The following is a 26,210-nucleotide window of genomic DNA, read 5'->3' on the forward strand; positions in this document are numbered from 1 at the left end:
TTAAAGACCCAATACCTCCTCCTTTTCGATGTCAACATGGCCCAGACTGCCCACACAACCTACCCAAGAATCATCTTCCACAAAGTCCTTTGGTGAACACTGATGCAAAGTGTTCATTTAGTACCTCGCCCATTTCCTCTGGCTCAACACAGATTCCCCCCACGGTCCTTAAGTGGTCCAATCCTTTCCCTGGCTATCCTCTTGCTTTTTACATTTGAATAAAAAGCTTTGGGATTTACCTTAATCCTACTTGCCAATGGCTTTTCATGACCCCCTCCTAATTTCCCGCTTAATTACCTTCCTACTTTCTTTTTACCCCTCAAGGGTTTTGACTGTCCCCACCCTTCTAGACCATTCAAAAGTCTCATTTTTCTTTTTGACGAAGTTCACAATATCCCTCATTATCCAAAGCTCCCTAAACTTCCCATACTTATCCTTCATTCTCTCAGGAAAGTGACTTTCCTGAATCGTAATCAACTGTCGCTTGAAGGACTCCCACATTTCCAATGTTGATTTACTATCCAACAGCCGCACCCAATCCAAATTCTTCAATTCCTATCTAATGTTATCGTAATTTGCCTTTCCCCAGTTTAGCACCTTAACCCCTCATCCCTATCCAAAAGTACCCTAAAACATACAGAATTCTGGTCACTACTCCCAAAATGTTCCCTTACTGAAACCTCAACCACCTGTCCAGGCTCATTCCCCAATACTAGGTCCAGTACTGTCACTCCCCTAGTTGGACTATCTATATATTGCATCAAGAAGGCTTTCTGGATACACCTTACAAACTCTGCCCATCCAAGCCCCAGCACTAAGAGAGTCCCAGTCAACATAGGTGATGTTGTTCTCTTATTTTTGTTCTCTATTTCCCCTTGTCATACTAGTTTAAATCCTCCCGAGTGACTCTAACAAATCTCCCAGCCAAGATTATTGGTGCCCCCCCAGTTTAGATGCAACCCGACCTTCTTGTGAAGGTCACACCTGTCCCGAAAGAGATCTCAGTGGTCCAGAAATCTGAAACCCTCCCTCCTCCACCGCCAGTTTAGCCACATATTTAGCTGCACTATCCTCCTCTTTCTAGCCTCACTGGCACGAGGCACAGGGAGTAATCCTGAGATTACAACCCTAGAGGTCCTGTCTTTTTATACTTACTGCCTAATTCCCTGAACTCCTTCTGCAGGACCTCATCACTCTTCCTGCCTATGTCGTTAGTACCTCTATGTACTAAGACCGCTGGCTGTTCACCCTCCCCCTTCAGGATGTCCTGTGTTCGTTCAGAGACATCCTTGACCCTGGCACCAGGGAGGAAACTTACCAACCTGGAGTCTCTTTCACATCCACAGAAGAACCTATCTGTGCCCCTTACTATAGAGTCTCCTATATGAAGATACTGCTTCTGCACACAGTTAGTTTCCAGTAGTGTGCCATGCTCTTTTTTGCCAGGCCTGCACGTCCCACCCAAAACCAAATGACTGTTCACTGGAATATGTATCCACAAGTACCCCAGGCAGTAACTCGTAGCAAGAGGACTCCCATATATAAGATTTAGAAGACAATTCCTATGGGGACCTCCCCACCTTTCAACTGGTCCATTGTTATGAAGCTGATTCATGTTTGTCCCATTGTGAACTGGGGGGGGGGGGGGGGGGGGAGGATGAGTGGCACAGTGATTAATGCAGCACCAGGACCCCAGGTTCAAGTCTGATCTTGGGTGGCTGTCTGTACGGAGTCTACACGGTCTCCCCGTGTCTGCGTGGGTTTCCTCCGGGTGCTCGGGTTTCCTCCCACAGTCCAAAATGTGCAGGTTAGGTGGATTGGCCAAGGTAGGCTGCTCTTTCAGGTGGTCAGTGCAGACACTAGTGGGTGGCATGGCCTCCTTCGGCACTGTTGGGATTCTATGGGTGTGGGTTTGTGGCAAATTGCTTCTGTTTATTACAAATTATTTATGTAGATCTCCAAATATAATAATCTTTATTAGTGTCGATGATGTGGAGATGCCGGCGTTAGACTGGGGTGGGAACAGCAAGAAGTCTTACAGCACCAGGTTAAAGTCCAACAGGTTTGTTTGGAATCACTAGCTTTCGGAGCGCAGCTCCTTCCTCAGGTGAGTGAAGATGTGGGTTCCACAAACACAGCATATATAGACAAAGCCAATGATGCAAGATGATAAGTTCAGTAAGGTTTTGCAGATAATTAATTCTTTACAGGTCCCAACGTGTGACTGGAGCGAGGCATAATCACAGGTTGAAGAGGTGTGAATTGTCTCAAGCCAGGACAGTTGGTAGGATTTCACAAGCCCAGGCCAGGTGGTGAGGGGTGAATGTAGTGAGACATGAATCCAAGGTCCCGGTAGAGGCTGTACTCATGTGTGCGGAACTTGGCTATAGGTTTTTCATAGATTCATAGAATTTACAGTGCAGAAGGAGACCATTCGGCCCAATGAGTCTGCACTGGCTCTTTGAAAGAGCACCCTACCCAAGCCACATCTCCACCCTATCCCCATAACCCAGTAACCGCACCCAACACTAAGGGCAATTTTGGACACTAAGGGCAATTTAGCGTGGCCACTCCACCTAACCTGAACATCTTTGGATTGTGGGAGGAAACCGGAGCACACACGGGGAGAACGTGCAGACTACGCACAGTGACCCAAGCCGGGAATCGAACCTGGGACCCTGGAGCTGTGAAGCAATTATGCTAACCACTATGCTACCCTGCTGCCCTGGCAAAAAAGTTTCTGCTCAGCAATTCGGTGTTGTAGCGCATCCTGAAGGCCGCCTTGGAGAATGCTTACCCGAAGATCAGAGGCTGAATGCCCTTGACAGCTGAAGTGTTGCGACTGGAAGGGAACATTCCTGCCTGGTGATTGTCACATGATGTCCGTTCATCCGTTGTTGCAGCACCTGCATGGCCTTGCCAATGTACCACACTTCGGGACATCCTTTCCTTTATTAGCGTCACACGTAGGCTTACCTTAACACTGCCACAAAGTTACTGTGAAAAGCCCCTAGTCGCCACACTCTGCCGCCTGTTAGGGTACACAGTGGGAGAATTTGGAATGTCCAATTCACCCAACAAGCATGTCTTTCAGGATTTGTGTGGGGGGGGGGGGAAAGGGCACCCAGAGGGGGACCCACATGGACGCTGGGAGGGGTGTGCGGACTCTGCGCAGATGGTGACCCAAGCAGTGCTGTGAAGCAACAGTGCTAACCACTGTGCTACTGATCAATAAAATTGAAAATCTATTCTATTATAACTTTTTACATTTAATAATATAGAAGAGCCAACAATGTGACATTTTTCAAAGTAACTATGGAGAATCTATTGTAAATGTGGCATGGGTCCGAGAGTCAGCCATTTTTAAAAATGGGTCGCCGTTAAAAAAAGTTTGGAAAACTCTGGTATAGTGCATTCCTCCGCACACAATCCTGAACCTTGCAGGTCCCAGGGTTCGATTCCCGGCTTGGGTCAATGTCTGTGCGGAGTCTGCACGTTCTCCCCATGTCTGAGTGGATTTCCTCCGGATGCTTTGGTTTCCTCCCACAGTCCAAAGATGTGCCGGTTAGGTGGATTGGCCGTGATAAATTCCCCCATAGTGTCCAGAAATGTTTGGTAGGGTTACTGGGATAGGGTGGAGATGTGGGGTGTTCTTTCCAAGGGTTGGTGCAGATTCAAAGGGCCTCCTCCTGCACTGTAAATTCTATGTCTATTTCTATAACTGTTGCTCTCCTGTACTTTGCCCTCCCCTGCTAAGCAACAGAGCCAGATGTGGTGCCACAGTTCTGTTTGCTGTTTTTTTCCCCTGATACCCCAACAGTCAGCCAAAATGGTATTCTTGTTAAGAGAAGGGGGACAGCCACAGGGGATTCCTGCACTGACTGCCTTCCCTTTCTAGTGGTCACCCATCTGTCTGCTTGCACCTTGGGTGCGACCACGTCTCTACAACTCCTATTGATGACACTTTCCACCACCTGCATGCTCCTAAGTGCATCCACACGGTTTGTGACGAGCTGCCATTGGTTGCACTTCCTGCTGGTGTAGTCAACGGGCATGCTGGAAGCGTCACAGATCTCCCACATATCACAGTTAGAGCACTGCATCCCGCTGAGTAACATTTGAGCACTAGTTAATTAATTCAAAATAAATACTTAAATCATTATTAGATCAAGTTACAATTGACTATAGATGTTTACTGTAAAATTAAATGTTTAATACTAATTTCTACCCTCAGATTTAGTTACTCCTCTACCTAGTTAAGTAGTTAGTTTAATTATTTTTTCTATTTTTTCTTCAAATTTAACACAGATTCCCCTGTTAGCAAATTGTGTCACAGCTTTATTGTGACATCACTTCAGTTTTTTCCCACCCACAATTTAGAGGCACAAGAGAGACACACAGTCACAGATACCACTTACCTCCTCGGACTGCACTCCAGATTTCTCCCGCTCAGAGACACAGATACAAATACCACTTACCTCCTCGGACTGCACTCCGGATTTTTCCCGCTCAGCTCCATCCCCGACATGACTTACCTGCCACTCACCAATTAGCTCTCCCCTTTGTAGTCACCTGCAGCAGGGTAAGGGCCCCTCACTGGAAATTTGAGTGTAACACATTAAGGGATAACCAGCACCTCCTCCCACCTAGCTTCAAATTCCCAGCTCCCAAACTCACTCTTCGATGTATCTTCTCTGTCTCACTGAGAGTGAGTTTCAAATCCCTTTCTTAAATAGGCCTGAGAATACTCACACACCTGGGCCGGGATTCTCCCCTACCCAGCGGGGCGGGGGGTCCCGGCGTAGCGGAGTGGCGAGAACCACTCCGGCGTCGGGCCTCCCCAAAGGTGTGGAATTCTCCGCACCTTTAGGGTCTAGGTCCGCGCCGGAGTGGCTCCCGCTCCGCCGACTGGCGCCACGGCTGAACGAAAGGCCTTCGCCGGCCGGTGTGAGTCCGCACATGCGCTGGAGCGTCTGCGACCGCTGACGTCACCCCGGCGCATGCCTGCTGGAGGGGGTCTCTTCCACCTCCGCCATGGTGGAGGCCGTGGCGGCGGCGGAAGAAAAAGAGTGCCCGCACGCCACAAGCCCGCCCGCCGATCGGTGGGCCCCGATCGCAGGCCAGGCCACTGTGGGGGCACCCCCCGGGGTCAGATCGCCCCGCACTCCCCCCCCCCCCCAGGACCCCGGGGCCCGCTTGTGCCGCCTGCTCCCGTCGGCACCAGAGGTGGTTTAAACCACGTCGGCAGGAGTGGCCTGACAGCGGCGGGACTTAGGCCCCTCGCGGGCTGGAGAATCGCCGCGGGGGGCCCGCCGACAGGCGCGGTGTGATTCCCGTCCCTGCCGATTCCCAGGTGGCGGAGAATTCCGGCCACGGTGGGGGCGGGCTTTATGCCATCCCTGGGCGATTCTCTGACCCTGCGGGGGACCTTGTGGATGGAGCAGCCCCTTATTAACCTTTCCTGCACAACTTCGAGCTTAAAATACTCCTTCAGGGGTTAGGCTGGTGCCAGTGGGGTTGGCGCCGCACCAACCGGCGGCGAAGGACTAGGCGTCGTGCCAACTAGCGTTGAAGGACCTCCGCCGGCTGGCATGAGTTGGCGCTTGCGCGGGGAGCACCAGCGTGTGCTGGTGTGATCCCAGTGCATGCACAGGGGGTTGCTTCTCCGCACTGGCCTTGGCGGACCGTTACAGCGGCCGGCGCGGAGGGAAAGAGTGCCTCCACGGCACCGGCCCGCCCGCTGATCGGTGGACCCCAATCGCGGGTCAGGCCACCTGACCCAGATCCCCCCCTCCCCAAACGAGGACTCCGCAGGCCGCCCACAGAGCCAGGTTCTGCCGGTAAGGACCTTGTTTGATTTACGCTGGCGGGACTGGCCGAAAACGGGCGGCCACTCGGCCCATCGCAGAGCGGAGGATCACCCGGGGGGGGGGGGGGGGGGCACTGCCAACAACCCCCGACCGGCGCGACGCGATTCCTGCCCCCGCCGAAAAACCAGCGCCGGAAAATCCGGCAGCTGGCGTCGGGGCGGGATTCACACCGCCCCCAGCGATTCTCCGGCTCGGAGGGGGGTGGGGGGGGGAAGGGGGGGCTGGGGTCAGAGAACCCTGCCCCTTGAGAACTTGTTTATATAGCACCTTTAACACAGCGAACCTCCCCCCCCCCCCCCCCCCCCCCCCCCCCCCCCCCCCCCCCCCCCCCCCCCCCCCCGCAATTCTGCTCATAACCTCGCTGTCACATTTGGATGGAGCCAATAGACTGAGAAAATCAAACTTTTAGCACAATTACAAATTGTGTTTCAGTTTCTGCTATTAAGCAGGAAATAACCTTGTGCCCTCCATTGCTGAATAAATGGAAAAATCTGAATCAAATTAAATGGGCTGCACAAAAAGCTATTTTAGTGCCAGTATTTTCACCAAATTCCACACCGTTTAATATCTAACAAAACTCCTCAATAGCTGCGGTGAGATGTGGAAGATGCGTTACAGTGCTTTTAACATCAGCTCAATTACCTTTACCAATGTGTAGGTTTGGCACCTCACTGACACTGTTGGTAATGGGCCAAGTTTCATTCACAAATTTCAATGTTACAGAATATTTTGTGCTTGAGAACTTTTATCAGCAGACTTAATGTTTGACTTTTGCAATCCACATCACTCAGTAATGAATGGTCTGAAAGACGCACTAACGTTGCCAAGTCTAGCCTGAAAACTCATGAGATCAGCTTTTTCTACTTTTAACACTTGTGTTGAGGCAGATCTTCGACTCTTGACCTTTGGTGTTGCACATTAAGAATGACTAGGCTTTAAAACGTAACAGCGCAGAATTCTGCCTGAAAAAGTCGAGCATGTTCAATGCTGGCTTTGTTCGCACACGCACAATGGTCGCATTTGCTCACAGCCTCCTTATGTGAGCAAAATAATAAATTAGACCTATTGTCATTAAAAAAAAGTTATCAATCCGTGAGACATTTCCAGTTCACAGCGTAGCAAGGTTTGCAAACTGAGATTAAAATAAAGTCATCTGTTTAGAATTATAGATCAGTGTTACGCTCCATGTATCAATGCCTGCTTCCAAGCTGTCACTCCTGACATCTTGGGTTAAGCCGTGTTATTTTGACTTGTTCTTGCTAAGATTCCTGACTGTCGGGGTTGGTGAGCAGGTGATAGAGAGATGGTTGAGAGTCAGTTTGCCTCACCAGATACCAGAGTGGCAATGATTGCCTGAATTCCCTTCATTCCATCTTCGAGATGGTTATAATGGCAGAAAACATTTCCCATTTCATTTTAAAGATTTGGCCTTTATAAGGCTGTCAATCAATGTCCTCGCTGTACGATTCCTGAAAACGCTTTCCAGATTGTAGGTTTATCTAATGTCATTTTTTATATAACGGCTGTTGAACTCTACCAGATGTGTAAGTCATTTGCGAATGACACTCAGAATATTTTTGCTGGCCCAAGTCATGTCCATTTTGGAGCTGAAGTTCACAGCAAGTTATTTGGTTTGAAATCCAATTCTAGTGGCTTTTATTTCGATGAATAAATCTAACCAGACATGTCTGCACTGTAACCTATCCGTTCGTACTTCACAGAGGAATATGAACCATAATTAGCAAAGAAAAGCCAGAAAAACAAAACTTGTGACTTACACGTTTTGAAATGTTTATGCCGGGTTTTCCGTGGCACTTGTAGAGCTTTTGGGCAATAGGTTTGGTTAATAAGCATCCTGGGCGAACATTTATTCCTCACCCCATCACTAAAAAGTACGTTATTTTGATGAGGCATTAAACCCTACGTCCCATTTCCTTTCTCACGTAACGGATAATCATAAGAAATCGTAGTAGGGAATTCAGCCCTTCTAGTCTGCTTCTGCCATTCAATAACATCATGGTCGATCTGCTTGTGGCCTTCACTCTGTTTTCATGCTTGCCCACCACCCAACCCCCTTCTTGATTCCCTTGACAATCAAAAATCTGTCTCATTTAGTCTTGAATATATTTAATGGCCCAGTCCCCATTGCTCTCAGAGTAGGGAATTCCAAACTAACTATCTCAGAGAAAAACATCTCCCATCTTAAATAGGACACCTCTTATTTTTAAACCGCGTTTCCCCTCCCCCCTCGTTTTGGAAGAGACATTTTCCCAGCATCCACCCTGCCCAGTCCCCTCAGAATCTTCTACATTTCAGTTACCAACCTTATGATCAATGCTACCATTGCCTTAGTGACTCCTCAGACAAGGCCGGAGGCAAAGGAACTCAGAAAGTAAAGTTTCAGTGTAGTAGTCTGAGAGGCCAAGCTTCCAGTCCATGATCGGGGGGGGGGGGGGGCAAGTGTTTTATTTTGTGGGGGGGGGGAAAGGAAGAGCCAATGATTTTGGTTGTCATGCAAGGCCATGGATAATGAAAGTCATTGGACCGTGTGACCTAATTTCTCAATCACCTTTGCTGACGCTTTTAAAGGTGTGTAAGTCACGCCCCTTTATTCTAGAATGGAGGGTATGTAAAAATGCTGCCCCTCTACTCTGATCACATCGCTGCAGTACCTCTAATATCTCCTGGGTTGCCTAACGGCGTAGATACTATACAGGGAAAAGACTATCCGGACAGGACACCAAAATACAGTTTTACAGAAGAAATGAAGAGGTGACATAACACGAGGAACTAGCTATGGTTAAGAATTCCAAATGTTAGAGTATCAAAATTATCAAAACCCCCCCCCCCCTCCCTCTCCCATACCCCCCAGGATTGTCCTGGGATGGGATTAACCTCCTGGACATTGCTGTAACTCAGAAGAAACGCCATAGGATCCTTTAAAAAAGTGTATTTTTTTTCCTCTGAACAATTTTATTATGAAAGTCATTTAAATATCGGAGGAGGGAAATGGTTGGAGACAGGACGTTGTGTGGTGTAAACTCCAGGGATGTGTCCATCAAGAGTTGGTGATTCGAAAGGCGATAGAGCCTGTTCTAGTCTAGCTCATTGTATTCCGATTTATATTGTCAACTAATAGCAGAAAACCTGAAAGTTGAAAGTGTATTTCACTACTTTGTACAACTAAAAAGCAGAAACATGGGCAGACATTCTTTAAAATTGGTACTTCTTTGCTTTTATTGACTGATTTGAACAACGACCATCTCCAAATGAATTACCGGCTAGATTCCAGTAAGAGCTGACTGGATGGAATGGGCATGACATGAAAACATGTCTTCATTTAAATGGCTTCACTTGGTAACAAGCAAACAATCCCATTTATAAATGTACATCGCCTGCCTAGCTTTGGAGGTTTTTGTTTTGGTAAGTGGCCGACATGCAGTGGCTTTGAATCAGTTTAAGTGCATAACAATTCAATGACTTTGTGACATTCCTGACGACCAATTCAATTGTTTTTGTGCAACATAAATGACTGCATCATTCCAATTTGTATTAATTTAATACAAACAGAATTGTTACAGAAAGGAAAACACAACAGTTTATGCTCAGTATAACACAGAACTGGTGTAGTAGCACCATACTAATCTTCAATAAGATCAGTCACTTGAAATGATCAGTCAACATTTTTACTGCTGAAATATTTTGACATTGCGGGAATTAAAAACAAATAATTGTCAATTCATGGCCCAAACGTTTCAGTTAGTCTACATCATAACTTTCATACCCAATACTCATGCTCGACTTCTCTATCAGGGTAACTGTTCCATTATTAAAAAGCCATCATTGCAGAGGTCCCAGTTTATAATTTACTAAACAGAATCCACCATTTCCATCGGCCATTTGATAGGAGTAAAGAACGTAAAGTACACTAGCTTTTACGCTACATTTGCAAGTCTTTTACTGCTTCGGCTCCCTTGTGTTTGAAGAGGCACTGTTCCGTTTCGATATGTTCCTCATGAACCGTCTGATTCCAGGCGATCGGACTTCGACAGCCTCCATTTCTTCCGACTCCTCCTCTTCGTAATGATCATCCGGCTGGGCGGGGTGAGGCTCAGGATAGGAGGACTGGGGGTATGGGTTTGGGTAGGGGTAGGACCCATGATATAGGTACGGATCTTGCTCATCGTAAGGGCCATAGGTTTGGTAGGAGTTTGGAGGCAATTGTACTACAGGAATGTCTTGATCGGTTGGATCACTGTATCCACCTTAACCCACCACCACCATCAACAGTATCCATAGTTAGCACAGGGGGAGAGGCAGAAGATTAAATATGATTAGGATATTAGAACATTATTTGTAAATTCAAAAAGCTGTTTGGTACTTAATGTACAGTTTAACAAGTCAATTTAAAACACAGACCAATAATGAACATCACAGTTTGACAAGACCACCATAGATGAACACAGACAGAACAGCGAGAATCCAATTGGAACAAAACGACAAGACATGGATCAATTCTTTTTATCCTCAAATTGTTTTCCTTTTTTTTAAAAATCCACAAATGGCTCTTTATTGGTGCAAATTGTTAGGAAGGATTGACACAAATTGGAGTAGTCACTGGACTTTCGGGACGATTACAGAATTTCCCACAAAACGTTACGCGATATAGTCCAGAGGTGCACAGGATGTTCTTTCCCAGGGAAATTGACTAGCGAGCAATTAATGGCAGAAAGTTTGGTGCTTCTTAAATAAACAAAGCTCCATTTTAATATTTGTTTCATCATTAGAACAGATGAATGAATAAAATAAAATACACGAGCGAATGGAATTTGGTTTCATAAACAGGTCATTGTTAAGTTGATTAGTTCATACATAATCGTTAAACATGGTTAGAGGGATGGATGGATTGCCTTGTTACAAAAAATATTTGCATCTGGAAAAGCTGAGGTTGCAGAGGGGGGAAAGCTGGTGGTGGTTGTTTGATGGTGGTTGATGCTTTGTGGTGTTTAGCCTGGGTTAGACAGGGTGGAGCAAAACAGCTGGCCAGAACTCTGAACCTGTACTAGGTGGCGGAGAGAACTAGAGAAATAAGCTGGTACCTAGTTCATAGCTGATAATCATTGTAAACATCAGGACCTTCATAGGATTGCCAGAACCGATGGGGTTGAAGTGGAGGGGGTGACGAGGACAAACAGAAACACACACAACAGTCAGTAAAAATAGAATTACAAACAAGCAGAAGCCAAAATTGTGATCTTCAACATTAATTATTTTTTAAAGCGAGTGGGCCAAGATGCCAACGCATGCTGCGCTATTTGCCAATTCCTATTCTCATTGGCCCAATCTGGTGTAAGACTCCTATCTTCATTCCTCATGATATTGTTACGTGGAATTACATAAAGTGTGCAACACACAAGAAAACAGGTCATTCAGTTCCCACTATCAGTGTTTATGTTCCACAGGAACTTTCTTCCATTCTGCTTCATCTCGTCTTACTAACATAATAATAGCTTATCGCCACAAATAGGCTTCAAAGGAAGTTACTGTGCAAAGCCCCTAGTCGCCACATTCCGGCACCTGTTCGGGGAGACTGGTACAGGAATTGAACCTGCGCTGCTGGCCTTGTTCTGCATTACAAGCCAGCTGTTTAGCCCACTGTGCTAAGCCAGCATGTCCTATTCCTTTCTCCCTCCTGTACTTCTCAGCTCCCCATAAATGTATCTATGATATTTTCTGCAATAGCATGTTGCACGTAACAGTACTGTCATAGAACCATAAAAGTTCTTTGCTCTTTCTCTTTCTGTAGTAAGATTTTAATAAAAACCTCAATTTTACTTTTGGCCATTGAACCAATTCAGGGTGAAGGCAGTGAAAGTCTGTTGCAATACCCTAGGGCTTTACAAGTAATTTGACCGGTGTTATATATACAAGTAGTATACTTTAATTGTTTTAACTATGACCCACAAGTATTGCTCCAACTGTATTGCAATACTTCAAACAAATCTATTGCACCTCAGATAAGAAGGCAACAGATTGCATCTGAAGAGGAGGCCAAAAATAAATTGACATTGACAAAGAGTGCACGCACGGGTATACAGAACAGCAGTTCCTAACGGTTTGTGAATTTCACAAAACAAACAGCACCAGAGTAACGAGATAAGCACTAAGTTGACCAGATTGTTCAGTAAATAACGTACCTCCGATATTGTAGCCAGCACAGGAAGATGGGTCACAGTATCCGGGTGTGCCAGGCGGTCCCCTTGGACCATTAGTCCCTGGACGCCCTGCACTACCTTGTCGTCCTGGGAGGCCAGGTGATCCTTGGCTACCTGTTCGTCCTTCACCTGGGGGACCTGGAACAGGTGAATGAAGAAAATGAATGAATGTGAGAGACGGAATAAAGATTAGAAGAATGTTCACGGCCTGCAGATATGTAGCACAGTGGTCAGCACTGCTGCTTCACAGTGCCAGGGTCCCGGGTTCGATTCCTGGCTTGGGTCACTGTCTGTGCGGAGTCCTGCCGTTCTCCCCGTGTCTGCGTGGGTTTCCCTCCGGGTGCTCCGGTTTCCTCCCCCAAGTCCCGAAAGACTTGCTGTTAGGTGAATTGGACATTCTGAATTCTCCCTCCCGCGTACCCGAACAGGCGCCAGAATGTAGCGACGAGGGGATTTTCACAGTAACTTCATTGCAGTGTTAATGTAACCTACTTGTGACAATAAAGATTATTATTATTTCTCGTGCCCCTGTTTTTTCTGTCAGCCTCCTCTCAACCTCTCAACCAATGCAGACAACTTGATGTGCGATAGATAGAAATTGGCTTGAGTATCCCTGATTTCCTTTATTACATCACTCCCAGTGGGATGTCCAGCTGTCTCGGCCCGAAATGCTGGAATTCCCTCCCGGAACCTCTGCCTCTCTCTCTCCACACTTTAAAATCTAGCTCATTCACAAATGTTGTGATCACCAGCTTAATATCTGTTCAGTGGGTCGATTTCAAATCTTCTTTGTTAACACCCCCTGTGAAGCGCCTTGAGACAGGATATTACTTCAAAGGCGCTACATAAATGGCAGGTGATTAGCTCTCATTGGGCATCACAGATGTCCACGCTCTCCTCCTCCCCTCACTCAACCTCCCCTGAATCCTGCAGAGCATCAGTGACCAACTATTCCGATATAGATATCGATATCGATTCAGATTTCGATTCAGAGTGGGAATGCTGTTTGGCGTCACAGAATTTACAGTGCAGAAGGAGGCCATTCTGCCCTTCGAGTCTGCACCGGCCCTTGCAAAGAGCACCCTACTCAAGCCCACATATCTACCCTGTCCCCATAATCAGTGACCCCCACTCAACCCTTTTGGGCACTAAGGGCAATTTAGCATGGCCAATCCACCTAACCTGCACATCGTTGGGCTGTGGGAGGAAACCGGAGCACCCGGAGGAAACCCACGCAGACACGGGGAGAACGTGCAGACTCCGCACAGACAGTGACCCAAGTGAGAATTAAAACTGGGACCCTGGAGCTGTGAAGCTCCAGTATCCCTGATTTAGGCTAACCACTATGCTATTGTGCTGCCCAGAGGTGTTCCTCTTATTAACTTAGGATATTGGGGGTTAATGGGAATGTCTCTGCAAGTGAAGCAGAGATCTGTACAGAACCTGTTCATTGCGATGCTTTAGCTAGCGAATGTCAGAGAAATCTACATTACGTGGTTTTGCTTCATTAATTTTCCAAAACTATTCAGAGAATTAAACCGAGATTATAATAATTTTTTCCTTCAAATACTGGATTTTGCCATATTGATATTGTACATGATGTGTGCTTTACAAACAATGAAGAATTTTTGACGTATAGTGACTGTTGTGAGGTAGGAAAATGAGGCAAGCCGATCTGTGCACAGCAAGATCCCGCAAACAGCAATGAGAAAACCATCAGATAATCTGGCCTTCAGTGACGTTGGTTGAGGGATAAATATTGGCCAGGGACACTGAGAGGAATTTCCCTGCCCTATCCTCAAGATATGGCCAGGGGATCTTCCCCCCCCCCGCAACACCCCCCCCCCCCCCCCCCCCCCCCTCTCCCCGGCCCTGCCAGGGGGGCAGTCAATCTCATCAGAGAAATGGCAACATCGGCAGTGCAGCATCCCCTCCGTACCTCACTGGAGCGCCCGCCCTGGATTTTGTGCTTCAGCCCTGGAGTGGGACTTGAACCCACAGCCTCCTGGCTCACAAAACACGCAATATAGTAGAAACTGCACAGTTTTAACAGGGGCAGCAGTAAACGAGCACTTTACCTGCTGTTCCTGTGTGTCCTCGTCGATCCCTGTTTGCCGAGCCTGGAACCCCACGTTCTCCTTTATCACCTGTAACCTACAAAAGTTCAACAACTTGAACAACCTCGGGGCATTGTACACTGATGTGACCATCAATTCACGCGAGACGAGAGTTGAAGTGAACAGTGGTTTTAATCAGCTGGAACTGTGCCGGCCTGTGACTGCTCTGCACTGAGAGCCGCCTACAGGGCAGCAGCTCTATATACCTCCCCCCGAGGGGGCGGAGCCCACAAGGGCATCAGCATAGTACAATGTAATACAGTGCTGAATGGTTGCCGTAGTACATTACCACATACACGAAACACAAGACGGTGCTCACCTTTCGAGAGTAACACCAAACTTAGAACTCTTCAACAATTACAGCATTTTTGTTAACATTTCGACTGCAATCTCTTTAATGCTGACCCGTAAGTTATTAAGGTTGATTATCAGCATAAGTAATTTAAGTGGGACGGTATTCCTGGGATCACAGAAAGTTTTTTTTAGGAATTTGAAACAAATCCAGACAGATAGAGAGAAATGTTTTCTGCTCGTGGGATCAGCCCGGGGAAAGAGGAAAACTCCAGCCTATTCAGAAGCGAAGTTGGGAAACTTTTTCAAACACAGCCTGAGAAGAAAGTGGAACTCTCTCCGATAAAAAGCTGGGAAGACCGACCCCACTAATCCATTTCAATCTGAGATGGATAGTTTGTTGTTATCTGGGGGGTTTACGGGATATGGAGCCAGTAGATGGAGTCCAATATTCAGGTCAGTCTCGATGCAACTGGATGGGGGAACAGGCTCGAGACATTGTACGGCCGTCATCCTATTTGCATGTGATTATGAACTTCCGATATATTATTACATTCCTAATATATGTATTAAGGAGGTCTTTGGCGCAGCGTCTGATATCCCTGCCTCTGAGCCACAAACTCCGGGTTCGAGTCGCGCCCCAGGACTCGATGGCCCACGGAAAGTTGGTGTTCGCAACGGGCCCAAAACAGGTCGAGCGTCAACAGCAAAAAATTCTTTCCAAACAATCAATGACAGATGGTAAGAGTGGGGGAGGAGGCGTCCTGGTCAGGCACGCTATGATGGGGCGTGGCGTCCCTCAAACTATGCAGCCTCTGAGGACAAGACTGGCCGCCTGCCTGTTCCAGGAAAAAAAACCCATGGGAACAGATTGAAAATCTGATTTGTGCAACATGAGCTCTGGGAAGAAGAAACATTGATATTTGCGTCTCCCCCATGCCGGGGACCATTTGGTTCTATGTGTAGCAGGTGGCAATGGTGGGGCGACAGCACAGAGGGAAGGGGAACTTGGTTCGCCTCGATGGGCCTCACCCTAACGGGGAGCAATGTCCTCGACACGCTGGGCGGCTGGGGGGGGGGGGGGGGGGGGGGGGGGGCAGAGACAGAATGAGGCAGGGAGAAAAGTAACAAGGAAGAATCAGCGCATGATGAGGTGACAGTGTGGCAGGAGCCTAGAAGGACCTCAAAGGCCCTGAGGGGGCTAAGGACGAGGAAGAGAATGGGAAACCGTCGTCAAACGATTGGCACACCCCCCGAGTCTGGGAAGCCTCGGGAGAGGGAATGAGGAGCTGGGCAGGAGAACAAGCTGGAGCAAGCCTGGTGAGTGATTCCATAGAGTAACCGATACCTTGTATCGGACCATCGGCAGTGAATATTCTCTGTCAATAGTTTATTTCTCGGATTTATACTTTCCCTTGAGGATTGATACCACTTTGATGTCAGTGGAATAAACAGACCTTGTTTTATTACGTTCATGCAGTCCGTGTGTTTAAATCATTACATTTGGCAGTATTTAGTTTGGAACACCCTGCTACAATTTTACATAAACAATGGAAAACCTTTTTTTCTTTAGAATCAATAGAATCCCTATAGAGGCCATTCAGACTATTGAGTCAGTACTAACCCTCCAAAAGAGCACCCCACTCAGGCCCACTCCTCCCCACCCTATCCCCTTTGTGGTGATATGCATCATTGTAAATACACAAGGGGTTAATGTAAATACATTACAACTAAGTAAACACTAGAGGGAGCACCAGAGACATCATGACATGCAGACAGACAGCCAATGAACACATAGAATAGGACACGACCAATGGGCAGTCAAGACACCCAGATAAAAGGACAGGGCACACATGCTCTTTCTCTTTCCGCAGGTGACACTTAGAAAGAAGGACAGGGGCAGATCAGGAAGCATCACACCCACCACATGGCTTAGAGCAGACTGGTTAGTTAGAGTGAGTTACTATAGTAAGATTAGCAGGAGAGTCGAACTCAAGTAGGAGAATTGTTAACTGTTCAATAAATGTGTTAACCTATCTCCAAGTCTGAACCTTCCTTTGTCAGAGCATACATCAAGGAAGCAGCTTATGCTACATGAAGAAGCATAACACAACACCCCGAACCTAGCCGACACATCTTTGGACACTCAGGGGCAATTTGTTTTAGCACGGCCAATCCACCATGCCTGCACATCTTTGGATCGTTAGAGCAGATGGGGTTAAATGATGTTTTGATTGAGACATTTAAAAAGAGTTTTGATAGAGTAAATGAAAAGCTGTTCCTGTGGGCAGGAGGGCAGAGGTCACAGATTTAAGGTAATTGACAAAAGAGAAAATGAAATGAAATGAAAATCGCTTATTGTCACGAGTAGGCTTCAATGAAGTTACTGTGAAAAGCCCCTAGTCGACACATTCCGGCGCCTGTTCGGGGAGGCTGGTACGGGAATTGAACCGTGCTTCAGGCCTGCCTTGGTCTGCTTTAAAAGCCAGCGATTTAGCCCAGTGTGCTAAACCAGAGGAGATGAGGAGAAATGGGGAAAGATGGTGGTGTAGTGGTACGGTCACTGGACGAGTAATCTAGAGGCCCTGGCTAATGCTGTGGGGAGCATGGGTTCAAATCTCATGGGTGGAACAGTGGCACGGTGGTTAGCACTGCTGCCTCACAGAGCCAGGATCCCAGGTTCGATTCCCGGCTTGGGTGACTGTGCACGTTCTCCCCGTGTCAGCGTGGGTTTCCTCCGGGTGCTCCCTGGAAGTGCAGCTTAGGTCGGATGGCCCTGAAATATTGCCCTTAATGCGCAAAGATGTGCAGGTCAGATGGGGATACAAGGATATGGCGGGGGAGTGGGCCGAGGTAGGGTGTTCTTTCAGAGGGCTGAGTGGCCTCTGTCTGCAGTGTTGGGATTCTGTGGATTCAGCAACTTGCCAATTTGACAGCATCGTGACTGCAACATTGAGAAGGACAAAGGCAGCAGGTTGATGGGAACATCTGCAACTTCCCTTCCAAGCCACTCACCATCCTGGCTGGCAAATACATCACCCGTTCCTTCACTCTCACTGGGTCAAAATCCTGCAGCTCCCTAACAGCACTGTGGGTGTACCTACACCTACTGCAGCTGCTCACATCCAACTTCTCAAGGGGCAATTAGGAATTGGCAACAAATGCTAACCTCGCCCACAGCACCCACATCGCGTGCATAAAACAAATGATGCGGCAATTTGTTGCGATCTGCAGTGTGCTGCCTGAGGGGGTGGGGGAAGCAGATTGAATAGTAATTTTCAAAAAGTGAATTGGATAAATAGGGGAAAGATCTTCAGGGATATGGGTAACGAACTAATTGGATAATTTTCAAAGAGATAGCAGTGAGGACTCAATGGGCTGAATGGTCTCCTTCCGTGTTGCGTGAATCAATGAGATAACGTTTGCATTATTACCTCTTTCTCCTGGCCTGCCGGGGCTGCCTGGGTTTCCGGGGAATCCCGGTCGGCCTGGTGATCCTTGTTCTCCCGGCGTGCCTGCAGGGCCGTCCCGCCCAGCTTCCCCGGGAGGTCCCGGAGCCGCCCGTACCTGGACTGAGTTGCTGGGAATGTGGTTCAGGATGGAGTTGAACCTTGACAAGTGGCCTAAAGAAACCAGAATGTCCAAATATTAGCATTGGTGCCACAGACAGACACGCGGAGGTTACATTGCCGCCCAGTACAAGAAAACACTTCCCAGTCTGATCCATTCATGGGAAAACAATATTGGCATTGATATTTCAGAATTCCCAAACCTTCTAGAACCACATGTATGATTGGAAGTGCTGGAATTAGGGTTAAAGAATGCCTCACGGTAATCACTCACTCTGGATTAGCTGCTCGCACACCTGGTGAGCAATCATACGAACCGCACTTTGTGGCTGGGTATCGCCCTGGAGAAAACAAATATCATCAACAAAAACATGGTTTAAATGATCGGCAGTAACTTCAAGCACAATCCCGGGGGTGAAATTCAAACGTTTTAGTTGTGTTGCTTATTTTTGACCGGCACAAACCATCAGGAGATTTTTAAGGGCGTGATGCGTTGAGCACGAGTTTCTGTGAGTTCCATTTGCACCGGTTTTAAACACAAAGGCCCAGGTCTTCCAATGTTGATGCTGTGACCATTGGCGGTGCCTGCAGTGGTTTCTCTGATCCCACCCTTTTGCAATCCTTGCTAAAAACATGAATGGGCCAACGCAGATATCCAAAAGGAAGACCAGCGAGAGCAAGAAAAGTTCATCAGATATAGGAGCAGAATTAGGCCATTTGGCCCATCGAGTCTGCTCCGCCATTTGATCATGGCAGATCCCATTCTGGCCTTAACTCCACCGTCCTGCCCGTTCCCCATAACCCTTTAACCCATTACCAATTAAAAATCTGCCTAACTCCTCCTTAAATGTACTCACTGTCCCAGCAGCCTTTGCACTCTGGGGTAGCGAATTCCACAGGTTCACAACCCTTTGGGAGAAGTAGTTCCTCCTCGACTCCGTTTTAAATTTGCTGCCTCGTATCCTAAGACTATGACTTCTTGAAAGACGTGCTATTTCAGAGCATTTAAAATTGGGTTACAGGTAATGGATCAAGAGTTTTATTCCATGCAGTAAACCTATTTTCCACTGTCTTAATCCAACTTTACCACATTAGCACTCTTAAAAATGTATCACAGAATACTTTTTAAAGCAAAGCTGTTTTAAAAATTACATTTTAAAACTTTTCTGAATTGCCCTGATTCAGGACAGATTTGGCACGCAGCGATTTGTAAACCTGTTTTCAAAATGGGTGCAATTAGTGTCGGACTCGCTGACTGCGCCTAAAGTGGAAACTCAATCCCTGAAAGTTGATCTTGGAGCTTTGGGGAACCTTGTTACAGTCTACTAAACTGGGAAGTTTTAATAAATTGTCTGCTTGAGGGGCATTTCCCTATACGTGGTCATCTCCACGTATTTATCTCCAGTCTGATGTGGCCCTGTTTAATAGCCTTCACACATGTTCAATATCTGTGCCTTTCCTATGTAAAATGCAAAACCTTTATGTGCGATATAATGCAATGGGGCCCCAGAGGAATGGTAAAAAAGGCAATGATATTAAGTCCCTAGAACACAATGTATTTGAGTTACAAGTTTATCCCGTCCATAAAAATGTATTTTTTCCAATTCCCAAAACTAGCCCAAGCCAAGAGCAGCTGACCCTCTTTATGAACTTGTTTTCAGGAGCCACACAAAGGACAAGTAAAGAACATGCGCCTGACTTAGCTGTCCAATAAACCCTTTAACAATATGTTGAAATGTTATAGTTTCAGATCTGTGGTGTTTTTTGTGGTTCAGATCCTCGGATGGTTGGCAGTCTCCAAAACGACCACAACTGGATTTTGTATTGAACAAAGCTAAAGATTTATTTACACTACTTTATTGAATTCCACCTCTTTCTTTCATATAATAAACAATTAACAATAAATGTACAATCTACACTCATCTACCACTAATCTCTACACTATTATAATAACTATGATCTGCTCTCACTCACACCTCTCTTCAACACTCTCCCAGAAGGCTTAGCATTGATGCTTTATGTAGTTCTGTATCTATCTCCCTCTAGTGGTTGATGCGGACAAAACATTAACCCTTAGAGTTCTGTACATTTCTCATAATGCCACAAGATCATTGATGGTTAAAAGCTGATGCAACCTTTTTGTAATCCGTGGATGATTTGTTTGAAGTGTATGAGTGCTTTAAATTTCCCTGTCTTGCTTCACAGGCCAACTTGTGCGTCCTCTTTGCGGGAAATTTTGGGTTGCTCCACACTTTAAAGGGACCATTGTTCCCTATAACCTCCTCCAGTCTCGCCAAGATCGCCATGCTTCCCTAATTTTGGTCTCTTGTGCATCTTCTACTTGCTTTGGTCCACTCTCGGTGGCCGATATTGAGCTGCTAGAAGCCTCTAGAATTCCATTCCCCTTCGCCAGCTCCATGCCTCCCTTTAAGAAGCTCTTTAAAACAAACACCCGGGTTCGATCCCGGCCCTGGGTCACTGTCCGTGTGGAGTTTGTACATTCTCCCCGTGTCTGCGTGGGTTTCACCCCCACAACCCAAAGATGTGCAGGGTAGGTGGATTGGCCACGCTAAATTGCCCCTTAATTGGAAAAAAATAATTGGGTACTCTAAATTTTAAAAAAAGAAGTTCCTTAAAACTGACATCTTTGACTCAGCTTTTGATCAGCTGTGTCCTAATGTGTGACAAGTTTTATTTGATAATCACTCCTGTGAAACATATTTGAATGGTTTGTTACATTGAAGACGCTATATAAATACAAAATATTGTTGGTTTAATATAGATGCCATAACATTGAAACTTGTACCACAGTTGGACAGTTTCAGTCGGAGATATTGAGTGAGTTTTCACGTTCAGACGGGATTCCTGCCGTGTATCCGCGTCAGTGAAATTGCTCGGGACAGTTTTCCTAACCCAATGATGCAACTCTTTGTAGCTTTATTCATCACCTCCTCCTCCCAATCACATTCTAAAACACACACAACAGCGACCTTCCGTCTTCAGACCCTGCAGCGATACCTTTACGTTGAGACTCCTCCTCGATGCTTCGCCTTCCGCCAGGTCATGAATTATGACATCCAGCTCCAGTTAATAGACCTGACGGGTCTTTGTAACCCCTTGCAGACATCGCCCATCTTTTACCTGGGCCTGAGCAAAGTCTGGAGTACGATCACCTGGTGCTCCAGTTCTCCCCCGTCAGGAGTAGCGGCTGTTGTCAGGGAGCCGCTGCTGGAACCTCAGCTGGCGAGCGAGGAGGGGAGGCCTGTGGCTGCCAGGGTGAGCAGATTCAGGGACCTGCTGTGTGGGGGAGGAATAGGCTCGTTGACCCTGTTTGAACTGGGGAGTTGGGGGTCAGTGGGCATCCCAATGCTTTAAAATGGTTGTCCTGATGATACATGAAGTCTCGAGGATTCTCGGAATTTCACATTGGCCCCTTCGCCTGACCCCTCCCATGATGCCCCACAATGTGAGTCACCACATGGAAATGCCCGCGGTACCCTTTATCGTGGTGCGGAAGGGTTTCCTTTCACCTTTCACCTCCTTGCCCTCGCCCGTAGGTTGGTCAAGCCCTGGTCTGTCAGCGGAGGTTTCTGTACGGGGGGGGGGGGTCCACCACTTAACCCTCGGGGACCTGGGGCGGAATTCTGACCCCCCGCAGGGTCGGGGAATCGCCCGGGGCCTTCGTAAATCCCGCCCCCGCTGTGGCCGCAATTCTCCGCCACCCGGGAATCGGCGGGGAGCGGGACTCGCGCCTCCCCGATCGGCGGCCCCCATGCGGGGATTCTCCGGCCCGCAATGGGCCGAAGTCCAGCCGCTGTCAGGCCTCTCCCTCCCTCTGGTGCCGATGGGAGCAGGCGGCGCGAGCGGGCCCCGGGGTCCTGGGGGGGGCGCGGGGCGATCTGACCCCGCGGGATGCCCCCACGGTGGCCTGGCCCGCGATTGGGGCCCACCGATCGGCAGGCGGGCCTGTGCCATGCGGGCACTCTTTTTCTTCCGCCACCGCCACGGCCTCCACCATGGCAGAGGTAGAAGAGACCCCCTCCACCGCGCATGCGCCGGGGTGACGCCAGTGGCCGCTGATGCTCCGGCCCATGCGCGGACTCACGCCGACCAAGGCCTTTCGGCCAGCCCTGACGCCGGTCGGCGGAACGGGAGCCACTCCAGCGCGGGCGGAGAATTCCGCACCTTTGGGGAGACCCAACGCCGGAGTGGTTCTCGCCACTCCGGTACGCCGGGACCCCTCGCCCCGCCGGGTAGGGGAGAACCCCGGCCCAGGTGTGGAGGGTGTGGCGCACAGCAGTCCCATACGACCCCAGATTGTGTGGGTTCACAGACTCCCAAGGTGCATGTGTCGGTTGTCCTGGGCTGCACCCGCGTTTTAGTTTCCTCAAATGTCCGTTACTTTCTTTTGCTGCATTTCTGCCCCCAACTCCTGATCTTTGGGCACTTGGTGTGTGTGTGTGTGTGTGGGGGGGGGGGGGGGGGGGGGGGGGGGGTAGGGGCAGGGAGGGAGCAGGACCTCTGCATGAACGTCTGTGCCTGGTCACACTGGCCATTAATAGGTCCAGGCAATAGGTGGTTAAGGAGGTTGTCTGTTCCCGACCGGCTGCCACTCTTCCTGCAGCTATCTTCGCTTCCCTGGAAAGGGGGCCCATGGTGTCTGGCAGCATCACGAAAGCCTCCCATTCCCCGTGGGCACTGCAGTGACTGGCGTGTTTGATCAACCACTTTAATCACATTTTGTTTTGATGTTTTAAGTTTCCTTTGAGATTCGGTTTATCTTGATGCAGTGTCCCTTTAAGGAGCTGCCTATTCACTTAAGTTTGTTGATTTAGTTTATTTACTTAACTAAAAGAAACACACTCACACTCACAAACACACACAATCGCACACTCACACTCACACTCACATACACACATGCTCACACACACACTCACATACACACATGCTCACACACACACTCACATACACACATGCTCGCGCGCATACACTCACATACACACATGCTCACACACACACTCACATACACACATGCTCGCGCGCATACACTCACATACACACATGCCCGCGCGCATACACTCACATACACACATGCTCACACACACACTCACATACACACATGCTCACACACACACACTCACATACACACATGCTCACACACACACTCACATACACACATGCCCGCGCGCATACACTCACATACACACATGCTCACACACACACTCACATACACACATGCTCACACACACACTCACATACACACATGCTCACACACACACTCACATACACACATGCTCACACACACACTCACATACACACATGCTCGCGCGCATACACTCACATACACACATGCTCACACACACACTCACGTACACACATGCTCACACACACACACTCACATACACACACTCATACACACACGCTCGCGCGCACACTCAACCTCACACATATACCATGCGGTGGCACAGTGGTTGGCACTGCTGCCTCACAGCACAAGGGACACGGGTTCATTTCTGTCTTCAGGTGACTGTCTATGTGGAGTTTGCACGTTCTCCCCGTGTCTGTGTGGGTTTCCTCCCACAGTACAAAGATATGCGGGTTAGGTTATGGAGTTACAGAGATAGGGTGGACGAGGGAGGGGGTGTGGGCCTAGGTAGGGTGCTCTTTCGGAGGGTCGGTGTAGACTCGATGGGCTGAAAGGCCTCCTTCTGGACTGTGTGGCGTGTATAGATTCTACACACACACACGCAATCACATATCCACACAATTTGTCATTTTAAAAATTGGGAAGCACGTGTAACTGGATCACTTTAAATGTACTTATATTCCTGGCAATTTAGACAATCTTACTCTCAGTGGCTGAGTGGAGCTTCCACCGATATCACAGTCAGCTCTTATTTTTCTGGAATGAATTTCTGCATCGCCCGGGTGTACACTGTGTCACCCCATCTCCCGGGTGTACACTGCGTCACACCATCTCCCGGGTGTACACTGTGTCACCCCATCTCCCGGGTGTACACTGCGTCACATCATCTCCCGGGTGTACACTGCGTCACACCATCTCCCGGGTGTACACTGCGTCACACCATCTCCCGGGTGTTACTGCGTCACACCATCTCCCGGGTGTACACTGCGTCACACCATCTCCCGGGTGTACACTGCGTCACACCATCTCCCGGGTGTACACTGAGTCACACCATCGCCCGGGTGTACACTGCGTCACACCATCTCCCGGGTGTACACTGCGTCACACCATCTCCCGGGTGTACACTGCGTCACACCATCTCCCGGGTGTACACTGCGTCACACCATCTCCCGGGTGTACACTGCGTCACACCATCTCCCGGGTGCACACTGCGTCACACCATCTCCCGGGTGTACACTGCTTCACACCATCTCCCGGGTGTACACTGCGTCACACCATCTCCCGGGTGCACACTGCGTCACACCATCTCCGGGTGTACACTGCGTCACACCATCTCCCGGGTGTACACTGCATCACACCATCGCCCGGGTGTACACTGCGTCACACCATCTCCCAGGTGTACACTGCGTCACACCATCTCCCGGGTGTACACTGCGTCACACCATCTCCGGGTGCACACTGCATCACACCATCGCCCGGGTGTACACTGCGTCACACCATCTCCCGGGTGTACACTGCGTCACACCATCTCCCGGGTGTACACTGCGTCACACCATCTCCTGGGTGTACACTGCGTCACACCATCTCCCGGGTGTACACTGCGTCACACCATCTCCCGGGTGTACACTGCATCACACCATCTCCCGGGTGTACACTGCGTCACACCATCTCCGGGTGTACACTGCATCACACCATCTCCCGGGTGTACACTGCGTCACACCATCTCCCGGGTGTACACTGTGTCACACCATCTCCTGGGTGTACACTGCGTCACACCATTTCCCGGGTGTACACTGCGTCACACCATCTCCCGGGTGTACACCATCACACCATCTCCCGGGTGTACACTGCGTCATACCATCTCCCGGGTGTACACTGCGTCACACCATCTCCCGGGTGTACACCATCACACCATCTCCCGGGTGTACACTGCGTCACACCATCTCCTGTGTACACTGTGTCACACCATCTCCCGGGTGTACACTGCGTCACACCATCTCCCGGGTGTACACTGCGTCACACCATCTCCTGTGTACACTGTGTCACACCATCTCCTGGGTGTACACTGCGTCACACCATCTCCCGGGTGTTACTGCGTCACACCATCTCCCGGGTGTACACTGCGTCACACCATCTCCCGAGTGTACACTGCGTCACCCCATCTCCCGGGTGTTACTGCGTCACACCATCTCCCGGGTGTACACTGCGTCACACCATCGCCCCGGGTGTACACTGCGTCACACCATCTCCCGGGTGTACACTGCGTCACACCATCTCCCGAGTGTACACTGCGTCACCCCATCTCCCGGGTGTACACTGCGTCACACCATCTCCCGGGTGTACACTGCGTCACACCATCTCCCGGGCGTACACTGCGTCACACCATCTCCCGGGTGTACACTGCGTCACACCATCTCCCGGGTGTACACTGCGTCACACCATCTCCTGTGTACACTGCGTCACACCATCTCCCGGGTGTACACTGCGGCACACCATCTCCCGGGTGTACACTGCGTCACACCATCTCCCGAGTGTACACTGCGTCACACCATCTCCCGGGTGTACACTGCGTCACACCATCTCCCGGGTGTACACTGCGTCACACCATCTCCCGGGTGTACACTGCGTCACCCCATCTCCCGGGTGTATACTGCGTCACACCATCTCCCGGGTGTACACTGCGTCACCCCATCTCCTGGGTGTACACTGCGTCACTCCATCTCCCGGGTGTACACTGCGTCACACCATCTCCCGGGTGTACACTGCGTCACACCATCTCCCGGGTGTACACTGCGTCACTCCATCTCCCGGGTGTACACTGCGTCACACCATCTCCCGGGTGTACACTGCATCACACCATCGCCCCGGTGTACACTGCGTCACACCATCTCCCGGGTGTACACTGCGTCACACCATCTCCCGGGTGTACACTGCGTCACTCCATCTCCCGGGTGTACACTGCGTCACACCATCTCCCGGGTGTACACTGCATCACACCATCG

At 49.0% G+C, this 26,210-nt stretch overlaps 1 protein-coding gene across 1 annotated transcript in view; it reads right to left on the minus strand.

Annotated features, from left to right (window-relative positions):
• Window positions 1-9,082: 9,082 nt before the first annotated feature.
• Window positions 9,083-26,210, minus strand: part of col14a1a (collagen, type XIV, alpha 1a) — a 227,908-nt gene continuing 210,780 nt past the window's right edge. The window contains exons 44-48 of the mRNA XM_038810331.1: window positions 18,337-18,403; window positions 17,914-18,116; window positions 14,164-14,239; window positions 12,068-12,223; window positions 9,083-10,135 (exon numbers count right to left, since the gene is read on the minus strand). Of these exons, the coding sequence (XP_038666259.1) occupies window positions 9,828-10,135; window positions 12,068-12,223; window positions 14,164-14,239; window positions 17,914-18,116; window positions 18,337-18,403 (810 nt within the window). The 3' untranslated portion in view covers window positions 9,083-9,827. The remainder of the gene's footprint in view (window positions 10,136-12,067; window positions 12,224-14,163; window positions 14,240-17,913; window positions 18,117-18,336; window positions 18,404-26,210) is intronic.

Source organism: Scyliorhinus canicula, chromosome 10, assembly GCF_902713615.1.
Source record: "Scyliorhinus canicula chromosome 10, sScyCan1.1, whole genome shotgun sequence".
Classification (NCBI taxonomy): Eukaryota; Metazoa; Chordata; class Chondrichthyes; order Carcharhiniformes; family Scyliorhinidae; genus Scyliorhinus; species Scyliorhinus canicula.